We start from the raw sequence: 15,242 nt of genomic DNA, 5'->3' as shown, positions 1-15,242 counted from the left end.
TATCCAGCCTGATCTGCGCTCGTTCCTCTGCATCTCTGAACAAAACACAGTGCAGAAGAGAACAGCAGGAGGGGCCCGTGTGTCTCAGGGCTCAGGATTTGTGTCACAGAACTCCAGAATTGTGACCCTTCAGCTCCACATAGATGCAGGTTAAGTGAAAAAGCCAAACTGTTTATTGCTGGAAGGCAAAGCAAAGGGATGAGCTGAGAGGCAAAAAAGGGGGTGGCACAGTCTGAGGGCTGGGGGGATGGAGCTGTCAAAAGGGAGGAAGAGTGGAAGGGAAAAAGAAGGAGTGGGCAGTGTCTGAGGGCTGCAGGGAGGGAACTATCTACAGGCAGGGAGAGGCCTGAAGCCACATGAGCTTCCCACAGGCTCAGCTGTGCCAGTCATTAGCTGTGCCTGGAGCTCCAGCTGGTCTCTTCTGGTGTCAAGGTGTTCTCATCTTCCATGGCATCTGGAGGTCTTCAATGAACACTGTTTCTTCTGAGCCAGCAGATGAGTGTACTTCTGCAGCTCTTTCACTGAATATCAGTTGAACTACTATGTTTGTCTGGGAAGGGCTGTCATTCCTCCTCAGGGCTTAAAAGGCTGGAAGAGAGAGGAACAGAGCCACAATCAGAGCCCGCACCTGTGGGAATCCTAGGAGAATGTCCTGCCAAGGCCATCCCAGCCTGCTCTTGCCAGAGTTACAAGAGGGGAGTGGACAACGGGATCAGCTGCAAGGTCCTGGTCACGAATGCACACCCGCTAAATCCCCCGCCCCACGTCCCTGAAATCTCTCTGTGCTCTGCCCTCACCACCCCTTGTCCACACAGGGAGCAAAGCCCTCAGTGGCCAGGGCAGAGACTGCAGCTCCCTCCGCCAGCCCCCACGGACAGCACTCACTCACCCTTACTGAAGGCCTAGAGCTCTTCCTGCTGCCCCCTCATTGGCACCTCGACCATCTCTGGGAACACAGAGCCTGTCAGGGCCCCAGCGGCACAGCTCCCTGCCAGCGGCGCTGCCAGCCCTGGGGCCACACGCCCTCCCGCCCCCGGCAGGGCTCAGCCCGGGCCCTTGCCGCATCCTGACTCAGCCCAAGGGCACGGCTGCCAGAGGCCGGCAGCAGCCCCGAGGGCAGCCGGGGCTCCAGGGCGCCGGGCCCGGGTGCCGCTGCCGGGGCAGCAGCCGGGGCTGGGCCCGAGCTGCGGCGGGCCGGGGAGGGAGCCCAGCCAGATTCGTGGCTCACCGATGAACCTGATGGCCGCTGCTCGCAGGGACTCCTGTGGGCTCTGCAGGTACGGCAGGGCCCGGCGCAGGTGCTCAGCTGCTCGCCTCTCGTCCTGTGCCAGCTGCAGAGAGCGGCAGGAGGGAAGGGTTGGCGCGGGCTGTGCCCCTCGGTCGGGCACTGCCTGCGGCCAGCCCCGGCCTCCCGTGCCCGCCCAGCCCTGAGGCCCGGCCAGCAGCCGCTGGCGCCGGGCTCTGGAGGGGGCAGAGGGCCGGGTGCTGCCCGGGGAGCCGCGGTGCCGACTCGGCCCACAGCCCCTGTGGGCCAGGGTGAAACAGAGAAATTAGGAATTAGGAATCATTTATAAAAATTGCCTTGAGTAAAAGAAAGGGCTACAAAACCCGTGTGAAATGCTGACTGCTCCCATAAGAGCAGGAAGAGAATAAAGACTGCAGGATGAGATAAAGAGCTAGAATACGTAAACAGGATGCAAGCATAAATGCACCATAGGATGAGGGGGTTCCTTGGATTCTTTTGGACCCCTAAGCCACAAGAAATGGAAAGAGAGGGTTCAAAAGAACTGAAAGGAGCATGCACAAAAAGACAAGGTGAAAAGTTCAGCTGCAGGAAAATTGCTGACTTCAGCCCTAAAGACCCCCAGACGACCACCAGAGTGACAACAAGGAGCAGTGCGCAGCTGCAAATAGGCGTGGAACTAATTTTAGTATGAAGCAGGGAAAGGCAGGGTTAGCAAATGAATATGTATTAGGCATACTGTGTAACACTGGTTTGTAGAGAATAAAAAGGGAGAAACAAGTCTCCAAGGTGTGCATGCTTTTGGAGGAGATATCCCCCATGCACCTCAGCACTGAATAAATTCATACCTACTCTCATAACTACTCTGTGAGTTATAGAGTTTTTCTATCCGCATACCAAGGTCTCCATTGGCACCTGACTCGGGGCCACGGGAGCCTGGAGAAGAACGTGTGCGGCCCAGGGAAGGGAGCGGTGTGTGCGGCGCAGGCTGGCGCCCCTGGGTGCGGCACCAGGCAGGGGCACAGATGCCAGCACCACACACTGAGTGCTGGGGCCAAGGGTCTTCTCCAGGCTGAGGCTGGGGCTTCTAGGCTGTCCTTACCAGACACTCTGCAAAGTTCGACAGCTGCTCCTTCTTCATCAGCTGCTTGAGATTCCTCCTCTTTAGGAACTCGGCCACACGAATCAGCGTTTCCCGAGAGGCCTGGAGAGCAGCAGAGATGCAGAGATGGCACTGCAGCCGAGGGCACAGGACTCTTGTCTCGGTGACAGGGCCCAGAGGAGGCTGCAGCCTGGGAGGTTCTAGGGCATGAGGAAGCCAATGCCCCTCCCAGGGATGCACCAGCATCACACAAAACCTGACCTTCGCCACATGCTGGTTCTCATCATAGCAGTGGATGAAGAGGGGAATCAGGCTCTGGCTCAAAATCTTCTCCAGGGGCTTTTTTCTCTCATCCATTACCAAGTCCATCATGTTGAAGAAGAGGTCAAGGGAGAGCAGCTGCACATGGCTGTGGTCCTGAAGGAAGAGAAAAAGAACTTAATACCAATTACTTCAGGCTCACCTGGGTGAAGGCCCAAATATCTGTCAAGCACAAAGTTTTGTACGGCAGCCAGTGCTCGTGTACAGAGCCTTACATGGTCAAAGAGCAGCAGGAGTGCCTCAGCCAGCTTTGGGGCAGTGGTACTGGATATCAGAATGTCTTTGTTCTTGAGCATATTAGTGAACACATGGAGGGTCATGCCAACCACATCTCTGTCTGCATCACCCAGCAGCTCCAGAAGGCTTTGAGACAAGCTGCACATTCTTATGGCCTGTGTGGAAAACAAGGCTGTGCTGGGAAACCATGAACGGCCCTGGCACTGCAACCCCACTCTGCTGCCGCTGGGCCCAGAGGCCAAAGGGCTGTCCCAAAGCACTCAGGCAGGTGAGGCAGGAGAGCTGGGAGAAGCTGCCTCAGCTCCTGCAGCCCAGCCAGCACAAGGAGCTGCTTTTCCCAGCACAGCTTCAGCTGCTGCCCTGTCCTCACCATCGAGGGATCCTTGCTGAGCACCTTGAGGCCTCTGAGCGCCAGGCGACGCCTCTGCCTGCACTCATTCTGCAGGTGCATTGACATGATCTCCAGGATGCTGTCACCACGTTCACGCAAGTCCAGGCAATCCAGGACCTGAAAGGCACAGGGCAGTGACAGGGGACCCAGCTGGCAGGAGCCTGGAACCACACAGGGCTGGGTCCAGGCAGCGGCACAGGGAGCAGGCACCGTCCCAGGCAGCTGTGGCTATGCAAGGGCAGAGAGCTGAGAGGCAGGTCAGTGAGGTAGTGCTGGCCATCAAGCTCACCTCCACAAGGAATGGCAGGAAGGGCAGATCCCAGCATGGCTCCTCCCTGCTGAGCAGCCGGAGCAGGCGGAGTGCAATCCCAGAACATAAGGATAGGGAGGCACCGTGCATCTCCCTGGAAGAGGGGAAAAAGGCACCAAGACCCTGAGGTGGGGAGGGCAAACCTCTCCTAGGAATGACTCACTGAGGTCTGGTCTTTCCTCAGCATCCCTGGAGGGACTGTGGGTACTTTGGGAGGTGGCTCCTTCTGGGCATCCTCTCCCGGCCTTTTCCAGTCTGCTCAGCTGTCTCTCAGTGACCCTCTGGCCCAGGACCACAGGGACTGTGGGGGACACCTCAGGCACCGGGCACAAAAGCTGGAGGTAGCGGGGAGAAGGGGGTCTCACCTGGCCAACAGACCCACGGCATAGTGCTGGGTGTCAGCACAGAGCAGCGTGTCCCAGCCACGCTTGCGCTCCATAGCCATCAACTCACTATCATAGTGCAAACAGCAGAGCAGAGCCTTCATGGCCTGCACTGCAAACCTGTGTGCAGAGCAAAGCCCAGGTCACACTGGGAAAACTGTCAGTGTCTACAAAGGCATGGGAAGGACAGGAGGACTGGCACCTGTTGGGGTTGCTGGGAAGGCAGTGTTCCTCCTGGCATGCTCTCCAGAAGATGTCAACTTCCACTGGTGGCATCTGCTGGGTGGTGATGACAACATGGAACAGCAGAGCCACAAACAGGCGGGCGGAATAAAGGATCATGGCCTCGTGGCACTCAGGCACTTGGATAATCACCCAGAGCACCAGAGTTGCCTGCAAAAGAAGCACCCAAAGACAGTGCTCAGTGCCGAGGTGTCCATGGGGCAGGGCCCAAGGGGAGACGCAGGGGGAGCAGTGGGCCCAGTGTCCCCTGAGCCTGCCCCTAGCCCAGGTTTCAGCCCAGCACTTGCAGAGGCAGGGAGAGGGTGGAGAGCTGCTGGAGAGATGATCTGGGACTGAGCAAAGGCCCATAAACTCACAGCCAGGGAAAAAACAGTCTTGTTGTCCCCATCGGAGGTGCACATGCTGTGCAGAGGCCAATCCTCCATCACACAGAGCAGTGTTGCCAGCACCTTCTCCATTGTTGGTCCCGACGAGGCGATAGTTCTCCACATCATTGCAGCAGCTCTGTGGGATCAGAGCTCTGTATCAGGGGTGTCTCAGTCATAGCACCATGACCTATGCAGCTGTGGGAGCCCAAGTGACAAAGCCCCAGTGCCCTGAGGGGCAGGGAGGGAACATTGGCAGCAGCCTGGAGAAACAGTGGGGCCCGAGGCTCCTGGACCTCTCTGCCTGTTGGGCAGAGCCCATTGGACAGGCTGTGCAGGGCAATGGGCCCTAAAGGCTGGTGAGCCCTGAGCTCTCAAGGCACGTGGGCCCCATACCTGTCACATGATGGGGCACAGCGCAGGAGGGTCAGCACCACATCAACAGGGTGTTTTTCAGCCAGCTTCAGAATGTTCGTGGCCAGCCTGGCACCCACAGTGACATGGGACATGAGACTCTGGTGAATGTTTTTCACCATGACTGGCACCTGGAGGAGGCATGGGGAAGACTTGGAGCACTGTAAAAGGGATCAGCTTCCCGAGCTTCCCCCAAGAAGTGCTTCCCTTCCCACCACACTGTGCTGGCCTGAAAGGCTGAGGGGGCCCAGTGGCCATGGCTTGAGGGGGCACACGACCCTGGGAGGTCTCCAACCCTAGCCCCAGGCTGGGTACCTGCTGAGAAGAAAATCCTCTCTCCTCAAAGAAATCTGTAGAGGGAGCATGAATAATTGTGGGAGTGGGCATGGTGTCAGTATTTGCGATGTCCTGAGCCACTCCAGTGTCGGCGTTTGTGGTGGCCACGTCCTCAGTCACTTCTATGTCAGCCTTTGCCCTGTGATCATTCATTGCACTGTCAAAGTCTTCTGAGCACTCAGCCAAATCTGGGCTGGTTTCAGTCTTTGTCATGCCCTGAGTCTCTTCATTGACAGTGTCTGTGATGGCCACACCAGTGCTGGAGTTGGTGATGGCCATGTCCTCAGTCACTTCCACGTCAGCCCTTGGCCTGTGATCATTCATTGCACTGTCAGAGTCTTCTGAGTGCTCAGCCAAATCAGGGCTGGTTTCAGTCTTTGTCAGGCCCTGAGTCTCTCCACTGATAGTGTCTGTGATGGCCACATCCTCAGTCATTGACATGAGAAAAGCCTCTTCCCAGTTTTCAGTCACTGCGGTGTCAAACTTTTCTGAGAGCTCAGATGAATCTGGGCTGACATCAGGCTCTGCCTGGAGCTCTGTCAGCCCAGAGTCAGGCTCGGCTGTGCTCTCAGTTGCTGTGGTACTGCTCTTTCTGTGCTGAATGGGCACAAACCTCCGGAACATCTGCAGGAGAACAAAGAGAAGCTAGGCATGTTCCATGGAGTGCTAAAAGTGCAGTTCTCAGCTGAGCAGTGACAGCAGGCCCAGCCCAGGTGGGGATGGCTGCAGGTACCTTCAGTGTTCTGCGGAAGCAGCCAAGGGAGGGGTCCTGCTCTTGGGTCCGGTCCATGGCTGCATCTGGCAAAGAGCGAGCGCAGCCAGAGCTGAGGGGCTGTGGGAGAGGCTGGAGAACACAGCCCAGCCGTGCACTCCCCAGGCAGGGACAGCCCTGGGATGCGCCAGGGGATGGAGCAGGGCTGCTGTGGGGGGTGGGGCAGCCCTGGCCCCTCTTCCATTCTGTCTGTGGGCATGTCCAAAGCAGGTGGGATGGGATGGGGCCAAGCTGGCTGCAGCCATCAGCCCTGTGGCCCAGCTCTGCCACTCACCATCCTGCAGTGGCTGGAACTGCTCCGGCTCTTCAGGCTGTTGCGCTGGAACAGCTCCAGTGTCCTTCTTCCTTTTCCCCCTGACCACTTTGAATAGGCTGAGGAATCTGCCTGCCATGCTAGAGTCTGGCCTTGAGGGCACCTTAAAGAGAGATGCCTTGGGAAAACTCTGGGTCAACAAATCCTGCAGTTGTGCCTTGAAGACACCTGCGGTAGAGATGCTGCAGGAAGACTACAGGACAGCAAGTCCTGCAGTCTGGTCTTGAGGGCTCCTGCCACAATGACAGGAGACTCCTCTTAAATGATTCTGGTCACCGAGTCCCACAGTCTCACCTTGAGGGCACAGGCCAGAAGGATGGCAGATGCCTCAGGAAAGCTCTGGGTTACCAAGTCCCACAGTCCGGCCTTGCAGACACCTGCAAAAGAAAAGCCTCGGGAAGGCCACGGCCACCGAGTCTCGCAGTCTTTCCACAAGGTCACCTGTAGGAGTAAAGCCTCGGAAAAGCTCCAGGTCAGACACAAATGAGTGCGCTGTGTGGGGGCTCCTCACAGCACCACTCTGGCGCGTCCTGTCCTGTCGCATGCACCGAGCACTGTGGTGTGGCCCTGTCACCGCCAGCTCCTATGTCACCATGTGTCACAAAGGGCCCTCTGACACCCTGTCCATTTCCATCCCATAGTGACCGTGCTGCGCCGTGTCACAAAGGGCCCTTGCACACACTGCCCTCTGCCCTACGGCAGCCCCCATCCCCCCCTAAGTGGCCCAGGTTGGAAGGAATCCCTTGCCCAAAGTGTCTAAGACAGCCCAACAGGATTTTTGGAACACCTCAAACCATCAGCAAACGCTGCCCTGCTCTGCAGGCTCAGGGCAGCAGAAGGAGCCCCAGGGCTGCCGATGCAGCCACAGATGGAAGGGCACGGGGCCTTGCACAAAAGCTGATACGGCCTCTTTTGGACACGTCCTGGCTAGTGACCATTCTAAACTTGCAGGTGTGACACAGACAAGGAACGTGTGGGCCAGGGCACAAATGCTGCTCTGAGCCCTGGGGCCCAGCCAGCACTGAAATCAGCAGGTGTGGCAGAGTCCCCACTGAAGCAGACCTGCCACCCCCCGAGCCCTGGCAGTGCTGGTGCCCATCTCCTGCCCCAGAGACCTGTGCCCCTGGGGGGCTTCTGTGCCAGAGGGCAGCCAAAGCCCATGTGCATTGGGGGCTGGGCTCCTTCCTGCAGGAAGCTCCTGGAGCTACTGCTGCCCACTTGCTATCTGTCAGATGATGTTGCTCCTTCCTGGAATGAGGTTTTCCATGGAAGGGGTTTGCAGTAGCACAAAAACACCATCAGCTGCTGAGTTTCCTAGGATGGTTTGATTGTACGGAGGCACTGTCACATTTCAGTCTGATCTTCGGTCTGTTTTTCTGGGAGAAACATTAGCCCACTCTCTGATGTTCAAGGCTTCAGTTGCTGCCTGTCTGTCTGTGTGCAGCTGGTACACGGCAGACATTTCCCCAGACACAAAAAGTCCTGCCTGGACAATCACAGAGCTACATCTATTTTTAATTTTTAACTTTTTAAAATTTTTCCAGAGCCTGCTGGCTGTGTTCAAGGTTTTCTCCCAATTTTCTCCCAGGTGCACATTCTCCAGAAATTGTGCTTTTACATCCTTTTGCATTTATTAAATTTACCTGCAATGACCAATCAATCAAAACCCTGGGAAAACATGAACTTCAGGTTGAACCCAGGCAAAATACTTATCTCCCACATCTGAAGCCATGAACTGCCAAGTACTGTCCCTGCTGTCACACCCTGTCTCCTGTAAGTGTGCTGATGCCATTTCAAAGGGGTTGCAAATGAGAAGTTTTAATATTTTTGTAGTTTCCGCATTGGCATTAAAATCCTTGATTAGAAAAATCACATGTCAAAATTTCTAGGATTCTTCCATACCAAAGCTGTCATTTTCACCCTGGATTTTAGAGTGTCTGAACAGTCACACAAGGTTTTAGTATTAGACATTACAGAAAAAATCTTTGCTGTTTGGCTATATCTTTACATCAGCATGTAGTCCTGATGATTCCTTTAGGCAGGAGCAGCGAACACAAGAATGAGCCAAACAAGCTATTCCTGTGTTCTCATGTCCTGCACAGCAGTAACTGGGAATTCAAGAATGGATTCAGGAGGCAATGGGTGCACAGGGAACCACAAAGACTTGGGGATGCTGAAATGGACCAGCCTGGTGCCTGTGCCCAGGCTGCACCGGGCTGAGTCCAACTGGACGATCTAACAATGGTTGAATGGACACACCATGGGCCACTGGAGACTCCTGCTCCTAATTCTGTGAGCTACAATATTCATTTGTGATTCACCAGATGATTTTTTTTATCTTTGCTTGAAATCCAGGAGAAGAAAAGGTCAACATGGAGAAGTGTTCTTCCAGTTCTAGTGACAGTTGTGTCTGCACACCACCTGTGCCCATGGCAGGGTGGTTGGAACTGGATGATGTTTATGATACTTTGCAACACAAAGTGCTCTGGAATTCTGTGGTTCCCCAAGTGGAGAGCAAAACTGAGCTGTGTAAGTCCCTGCTTTTTTACAGCACATGCTGCTTCTTCCTTTGTTCTAAGCAAGTCCAGGGTTTAGTTTCAGAGCTGATGCATCTGTCATTAAGATGCCTTCACAGAAGAGAGGGAGGACAGGTGTAGCACAAGGCTCGAACCCCATCAGTGTCTCTCTCTCACGATGGCACCAATGCCGCTGCCTTGGGACACCTGAGTGTGGAAGGGGAGCCCACCCTCAAGCACGGCCATCCAAGTCAGTCACGGGCACAGGCTGCAGCTGAAGCTGCCAAGTGTTGCTGTGAGGCTGCAAGTGAAGAGAAAGCCATTGTGGCCAATTCTGCTGAAGGCTTTTGCCAAGCCAAAGGCAGCTGTGCCCACAGCCTCCCCGTTTGGCACCCGGCTGCTGCGGACACCTCACTGTGCAGGTGCCGACGTTCGGGGTGCTGCTGTTCCTGTGCCCACTCTGCTGCTGTTTCTGTGGGCTCCAGAGCCTCTTCAGCAGCAGCGACTCTGCAGCCCTGCTCGAGGAGACATCGCCACCCTCCCCATGGTGGCAGCAGCTCTGTGGGCCCCGAGCTCTGCGTCAGGGGGGCCTCGGTCACAGCACCGTGGCCTGGGCAGCCGTGAGGGCCTGGGCTGGTGGCCAGCCCTGCCTCTGCCCACTGCCCCTTCCTGGAGGCACCCAGTGGCCGTGGCCTGGCAGCACCCCCCTGCCCTCCATGTCCCCAGCCAGCCCAGCCTGGGCACCTTGGGCTTTCCCCACCCTCCTGGAGGGCTGGTGTCCCAGCCTCGAGGGCTTCTGCTGCAGGCCTGGAAGACATTTTGTGGAAGCACCGGAGCAGTCGGGTGTCAGGAACAAGGCGGCTGCCCGGGGGCTGCTTATGGCCTCTGACACCCAATTCCTCAGGTCTTCCCACCACCCCGGCCCCTCAGGGGCCTCCTGTCCCCTTGGAGCCTCCAGCCTCCACACATCCCCCTCACGCCTTCCCACGTATTTGTCCTGTCTGGGCCTCCACAGCCCCTCATCCATTTACAGCCTCCCAGTGCCCTGTTCCCTCAGCGTCTCCCCCAGCCTGGCCCAGCAGCAGCGCTGCAGCCCCACAGGAGCTCCAGAGGAGCTGGATCAAGAGGCACCTGGGAGCCCTCAGCAACCCAGCCAGCACCACACGGGCAGCAGGACACAGATGGCGCTTCCTGGATGGGACAGGGCTTGTGCCTTCAGCAGAACCACCAAAGGCCAAGGGGCTTCTGGCCATTTTCCCTGCACCACGGCATGCCCAGACAGGTTGCTGAGCACAAGCACCCTTTTCCATCTCTTCCCGTATGCCCTGCACACCCTGGGCAACAAAAGAAAGATCTTAGGACTCTGTGTATTATAACATATCCTGTATTTACTGTATGTATATTCCCTATGTAGGGAAATACTTTAATAGAGTAAAAGCATGATATTTTAGTAAAAGCCTGTCTGCACAACCCAGCTTTTAATTCAGGTGACAATATTAAAGGCACTGTCGTTGAAATTCTCCTGGCACAGCGAGAATAAAGAAAAACAATGGCATGGTGTACATGCAAAAGAATGTAAACAATACGTGTTAACCAATAGTAGCTTGTTAAGCCCCGCGAACCCTGTCAGACCCTACAAAAGTGTGCTAAAGATAGAAATAAACAACGTTCACTACACCTCTATGAGGACTCAGTGAATAGTCTGAACAGTTTTCCATTGGCCTACTGGACCAAAATGTTATATATTTCTGTGCAGAGAAGAAACTCTGACTTCCACAAGCTATGGCTGACTTGTTGCTCCTCTATTAATCTCATGCCTTGAGACTGATATCTTATCGAACTACTTGAGCAATAAATCATCTCAAAGCATAGTGGTCCCATCCCTCATTTTTCATCTTGACACCAAACGCACACTGGAGATGTTTGGGGCCATTCATCATTCCTCTGCTATCAAGCACTGAGGCAATGCACTCTGGCTACAGCTCTGAGCTCATGCCCATGGCAACCACTCCTGGCAGTGGGGCTCCATGGAGCTGCTCTCAGGAACCCCCTAAGACTTGGGGAGTGCCCAAAAACCACCTCAGAAACATAAGATACCGCAAAATCTCTGCAGGAACGTAGAATATCCAAAAACTCACTCAGTAATGGGCTCCCCCTTTGTTCATTATCCCCAAACTTTGACTGTCTCATTGCAGACCCCACCCCACCTCTCCAGTCCCAATCCCAACCCATCCCATCCCTGCTGGACATCAAGACCCCCTTCCCAAGCCCTATTTCCCCCATTTCACACCTCCCAAACTCCATCAACATCCATCCTGCCCCACCCAATGCCCATCTCACCCCTCCTGATTTGCATCCCACTTGGCCCAATCCCCTTCCAACTCCATTCCACCTGATGCCTTCAGAAGGCTGACCTAGAACAGAGGCTAGACAGAGTTAAGAATAAAGTTTATTAAAGGCCTTAAAGGATATGCTTTGGGCAGTACAAGAGCCTGGCCAAAAGTACACCAAAGATGGACCAAAAATGGTCACAAAAATGGACAACTGATCACAAGGTCTCACATTTTTAGAAGTTGAGGTCCATCACCATACTTGGGTTCAATTACAGCTTCAGATGACGAAGCCCTGTCCTTCTTGTTTTCTCTCTTCAGTCCACCCTTGTTTATGCTTTTGGGCCTGAAACTTGTAACAAGTGCCCTTAGTATCAAGCTAGAAAATGAATTGTTTTGTCTACCTCCTCTGTGAAGAGAGCTCACCAACACTTAATATGAAGTTCAAAACTACAAACCTAGGCAGCGCAGAATATGAAAAATATGAAAGCTAAAGCTTAAGGCATTACACCCTGAGGACCTGTGGAATCCAGTAATTGTGGGTGAGAATAAGTACTTTTCGGTGGCATTGAGTGGTTTTGAGGTGACAGATCAAACCCTCTCATCTCCTTGAGTGCTAAAAGATGGAGACAAATACACCAAATAACCCCCAAAACCCTCCCATGTACCTCCCTCAATCCCAGATTCCCTTGAAGCACTAGTAAAAAGTGAGATTTTAGATGCCTTTGATGAATCTGTTGGTTGTTACTCCAATTTTGTAAATTTTAAAGGGATGAAGATGAATCAAAAGAATATTAGAGCCAAAAAAAATCACCACCAGCTCACTGTCTTCCCAATGCAGGTCACGGGAAACGTGGGTCATCAGGGCTCTGCCCAGCGTGGGGCCTCTGATGGGGGATGGAGCTGGAGCAGCACATGAAGCTCTTCCTGCACTTGGGGCACTCGCAGGGCTTCCCTTTCTGGTGCCTCTGTTGGTGTTTGGTCAAGTGAGAGCTCCTGGAGAAGCTCTTCCCACACTGGGGACACTCATAGGGCCTCTCCCCAGTGTGGATGCGCCGGTGCCTGAAGAGGTGGGAGCTCATCTTGAAGCCCTTCCCGCACTCAGGGCAGCGGAAGGGCCTCTCATCCGTGTGAATCCGCTGGTGCTGGAGGAGACTGGAGCTGGTCTGAAACCTCTTCCCACACTCGGGACACTCGTAGGGCCTCTCCCCAGTGTGGATCATCTGGTGGATGATCAGTTGGGACCTACACCTGAAGGTCATCCCACATTCCCCACACTCATAGGGCCGTTCCCCAGTGTGGATGCGTTTGTGGGTAATGAGGCTGGAGCTCTGGCGGAAGCTCTTCCCACATTCCCCACACTCAAAGGGCCTCTCCCCAGTGTGGATGCGCCGGTGGTTGATGAGGTTGGAGTTGTACTTGAAGCCCTCCCCACAGTCAGGGCAGCGGAAGGGCCTCTCCTCTGTGTGAATCCGCTGGTGCACGAGGAGATCTGAGCTCCTCCGAAAACTCTTTCCACACTCGGGACACTCGTAGGGCCTCTCCCCAGTGTGGATGTGCTGATGGATGACGAGTTGGGAGTTGCAGCTGAAGCCCTTCCCACATTTCCCACACTTGTAGGGCCATTCCCCAGTGTGAATCATCTGATGGCAGATCAGGCTGTTGCTGTGGCTGAAGCTCTTCCCACACTCCAAGCACTTGTAGCGCTTCTCCCCATCCTGAAGCTGCTCATGGACCACCAGCTCAGAGCCCTGGCTTGATCTCTGGTCACCTTTCCGGCACAGGGTGGGTCTTTCCTCCTCAGAGCACCCTGGGATGGGTTTGGAGCCCCTCCTCCTGTGGGATCTCCGGGGCTTTTCCTCCCCATTGGATTCCTGCACTGTGGAGCTGCTCAAAATGGCCTCTTCCATGAGGTTCTGCCATGGGGATTTTTCTTCCCTGGTCTCCATCCTCAGCTCCTTGACTGGGGGAGGAAGTTCAAGGAGAGGATGGGATTTGCCTCTGTGCCAGAGGGAAGGGGAAGGAGATCCCCCCAGTGCATACCCGGCAGGATGGTGTCAGCAGCGGGGTTGTCCTGCAGCTGGGGGCCATGCTGGGCTGGGAGATGGAGCAGGAGAGAGAGGGAAAGGGGCACTGACTTCCTCCTCACCTGCCTGGGTGTCCTGGGGCATCTTCTTCTTCCTCACAGCCTCCTTCTCCATCCGGACAAGGTTTAGGATTGGGAAATCCTGGTATGGGTAAAACAGGGGAAGAGTACATTGACTTTGAATGTCTCTTGGTCCAAGACCATCTTTAGAAGTCACCGGTCATCTGGGGCCCATAAAAACCTCCCAGACACCAAAATTCAGCCCTGAAATTGCCTCCTAGGAGTTCCCCATCTCTGGTCTCTCCCCTTTGGTGTTCAGGGGTTCCTCCCTGTCTCAGCTGCTGGGGGTTACGCTTGCACTCAGGTTCCCCTGTCTGCTCAGTCCCTGCCCTTTTCAGGCTACTGGGAGTGCCAGGAATCCAAAAAGTTCCCCCTGTTTCCATCTCCTCATTTAGGGATGATGGGGCTTTTTGGATTCCCATGGTCCCTTGTCCCCTGATTCTCTGCTTTGGAGTGCAGGGGGTCCAAGGATTCCCCCCTGCTCCTCTCCAGGCTATTGAGGGTCCCGTGAATTTGTGGTTCCTTCTTCTTTCTATGATCTTCCTTTGTCCCTCCTCTTCCATCCCTCCCCGTCCTCCCCCAGGAGCAGTGACAACCTCAGTGACCCATTCCCAGACCCCTCACAGCCCACGGCAGGAGCGGGGATGGAGCTGGGACAGGTCGGGATGGGCAGCGTGGGGCTCTCCGCTGCTCCCACGCGCTGGGGACGGGGGGAACCTGGCCCGGGGAAAAGGAGAGGGAAACTGGGAAAATTGGGGGCTGCAGATCCCCCAAAACTGGGGCTGGCTGGGGACCCTGGCTGGGGACTGCCAACCCTTGGGGCTCCTCTGGGAAGATGCGGGAGGGGGGAACACAGAGAGGGCTGGGGGATCCCAGGAGTGGCAGCACTGGCAGGGACTGGTTTGTACTGGGATCGTCCTGGCAGTGGCTGAGATTGCACTGGCTGTGTACTGACATCATACTGGGATGATACTGGGAGCAGCTGGGACCATGCCAGGAGAGACTGCGATCACACTGAGGGAGACAGATCATACTGGGATCATACTGGGATGATACTGGCAGTGAGTAGGAGGCTGCAGGGGGCAATTGAGACCAGGTTGGGGGCAAATTTGATATACTGGGAGTGAATGGGATCGTGCTGAGGCTGACTGGGAGAGTTGAGAGCAAATGGGATCATGCTGGAAGGAACTGGGAACATGCCCTGCACTCCCCAGAACCCCAGTATCGCCCCCCATATGTCCCATAGGTGTGCCCCAAACCCTCCAGGATCCCCGAGTGCCCCCTCAGCGCCCGTTCAGGACCCCCCCAAAGCGTCTCCGGATCCCTGAATGCTCCCGACCCCACAGATGCCCCTTCCAGACACGGCTGGGAATTCATCTCCCATCATCCCAGAACACGGTTCCACGCCCAAACCTCCTGCCGTGCCCCGCGCCGGAAAGAGCCCGGTTACAGCTCCCCAGGTTCTCCCCAAGTGCTCACGAGCCGTATACATTCGCCCGAGGACCTGCAGCCACAGCTCGAACGCAGAAGTGCTCTCCAAGTGCTTCCCCACACCGCCAAACGCGCCTTTCAAGCCACTTCCGGGACTACAGCTCCCGTCATGCTCCGCGGCGCCCATAGAGCGCTATTTCTGCCATGACTCCATCTCCCGTCATGCCCCGCGACCCCCCGGAATCCACTGGAGATGCGCATATAACTCCCGTGATGCTCCGCGGCCCCATCAAACCGTATTATACCGGCGCCTACAACTCCCATCATCCCCCGCGCCCCATAGATTCCCTGTTACAACCCCCCAGGTACTCGCCCGGGCCCCGAAGTAT

At 55.5% G+C, this 15,242-nt stretch overlaps 2 protein-coding genes across 6 annotated transcripts; both read right to left on the bottom strand.

The window, feature by feature from the left end:
- Window positions 1–150: 150 nt before the first annotated feature.
- LOC147646929 (maestro heat-like repeat-containing protein family member 7) lies at window positions 151–11,135 on the bottom strand. 5 transcript variants are annotated; one of them, XM_086872745.1, is made up of 16 exons: window positions 6,725–11,135; window positions 6,392–6,533; window positions 6,079–6,143; window positions 5,325–5,969; window positions 4,992–5,140; window positions 4,587–4,734; window positions 4,190–4,380; window positions 3,970–4,107; window positions 3,584–3,698; window positions 3,274–3,411; window positions 2,882–3,058; window positions 2,607–2,762; window positions 2,346–2,447; window positions 1,229–1,331; window positions 890–946; window positions 151–588 (listed from the first exon to the last, which is right to left on the bottom strand). In XM_086872745.1, the coding sequence occupies exons 2-15, from the start codon at window positions 6,507–6,509 to the stop codon at window positions 903–905; spliced, it is 2,289 nt and encodes a 762-aa protein (XP_086728871.1). In that variant the 5' UTR covers window positions 6,510–6,533; window positions 6,725–11,135; the 3' UTR covers window positions 151–588; window positions 890–902. The 5 variants fall into 5 exon arrangements, with proteins under 5 accessions (XP_086728871.1, XP_086728875.1, XP_086728874.1 ...); XM_086872749.1 differs by having other exon boundaries at window positions 4,680–4,734; window positions 6,392–6,548; window positions 6,725–7,011; XM_086872748.1 differs by having other exon boundaries at window positions 4,680–4,734; window positions 6,725–7,011.
- Window positions 11,136–11,377: 242 nt separating this feature from the next.
- On the bottom strand, window positions 11,378–15,020 carry LOC111942694 (uncharacterized). Its single transcript, XM_023945804.2, has 3 exons — window positions 14,927–15,020; window positions 13,426–13,504; window positions 11,378–13,239 (listed from the first exon to the last, which is right to left on the bottom strand). The coding sequence occupies exons 2-3, from the start codon at window positions 13,475–13,477 to the stop codon at window positions 12,119–12,121; spliced, it is 1,173 nt and encodes a 390-aa protein (XP_023801572.2). The 5' UTR covers window positions 13,478–13,504; window positions 14,927–15,020; the 3' UTR covers window positions 11,378–12,118.
- Between the last annotated feature and the right edge of the window lie 222 nt (window positions 15,021–15,242).

This window comes from Cyanistes caeruleus, unplaced genomic scaffold (assembly GCF_971803275.1).
Source record: "Cyanistes caeruleus unplaced genomic scaffold, bCyaCae1.hap1.1 HAP1_SCAFFOLD_76, whole genome shotgun sequence".
NCBI lineage: Eukaryota > Metazoa > Chordata > Aves > Passeriformes > Paridae > Cyanistes > Cyanistes caeruleus.
The sequence above is the reverse complement of the archived record's forward strand: the minus strand, read 5'-3'. Positions and strand labels throughout refer to the sequence as shown.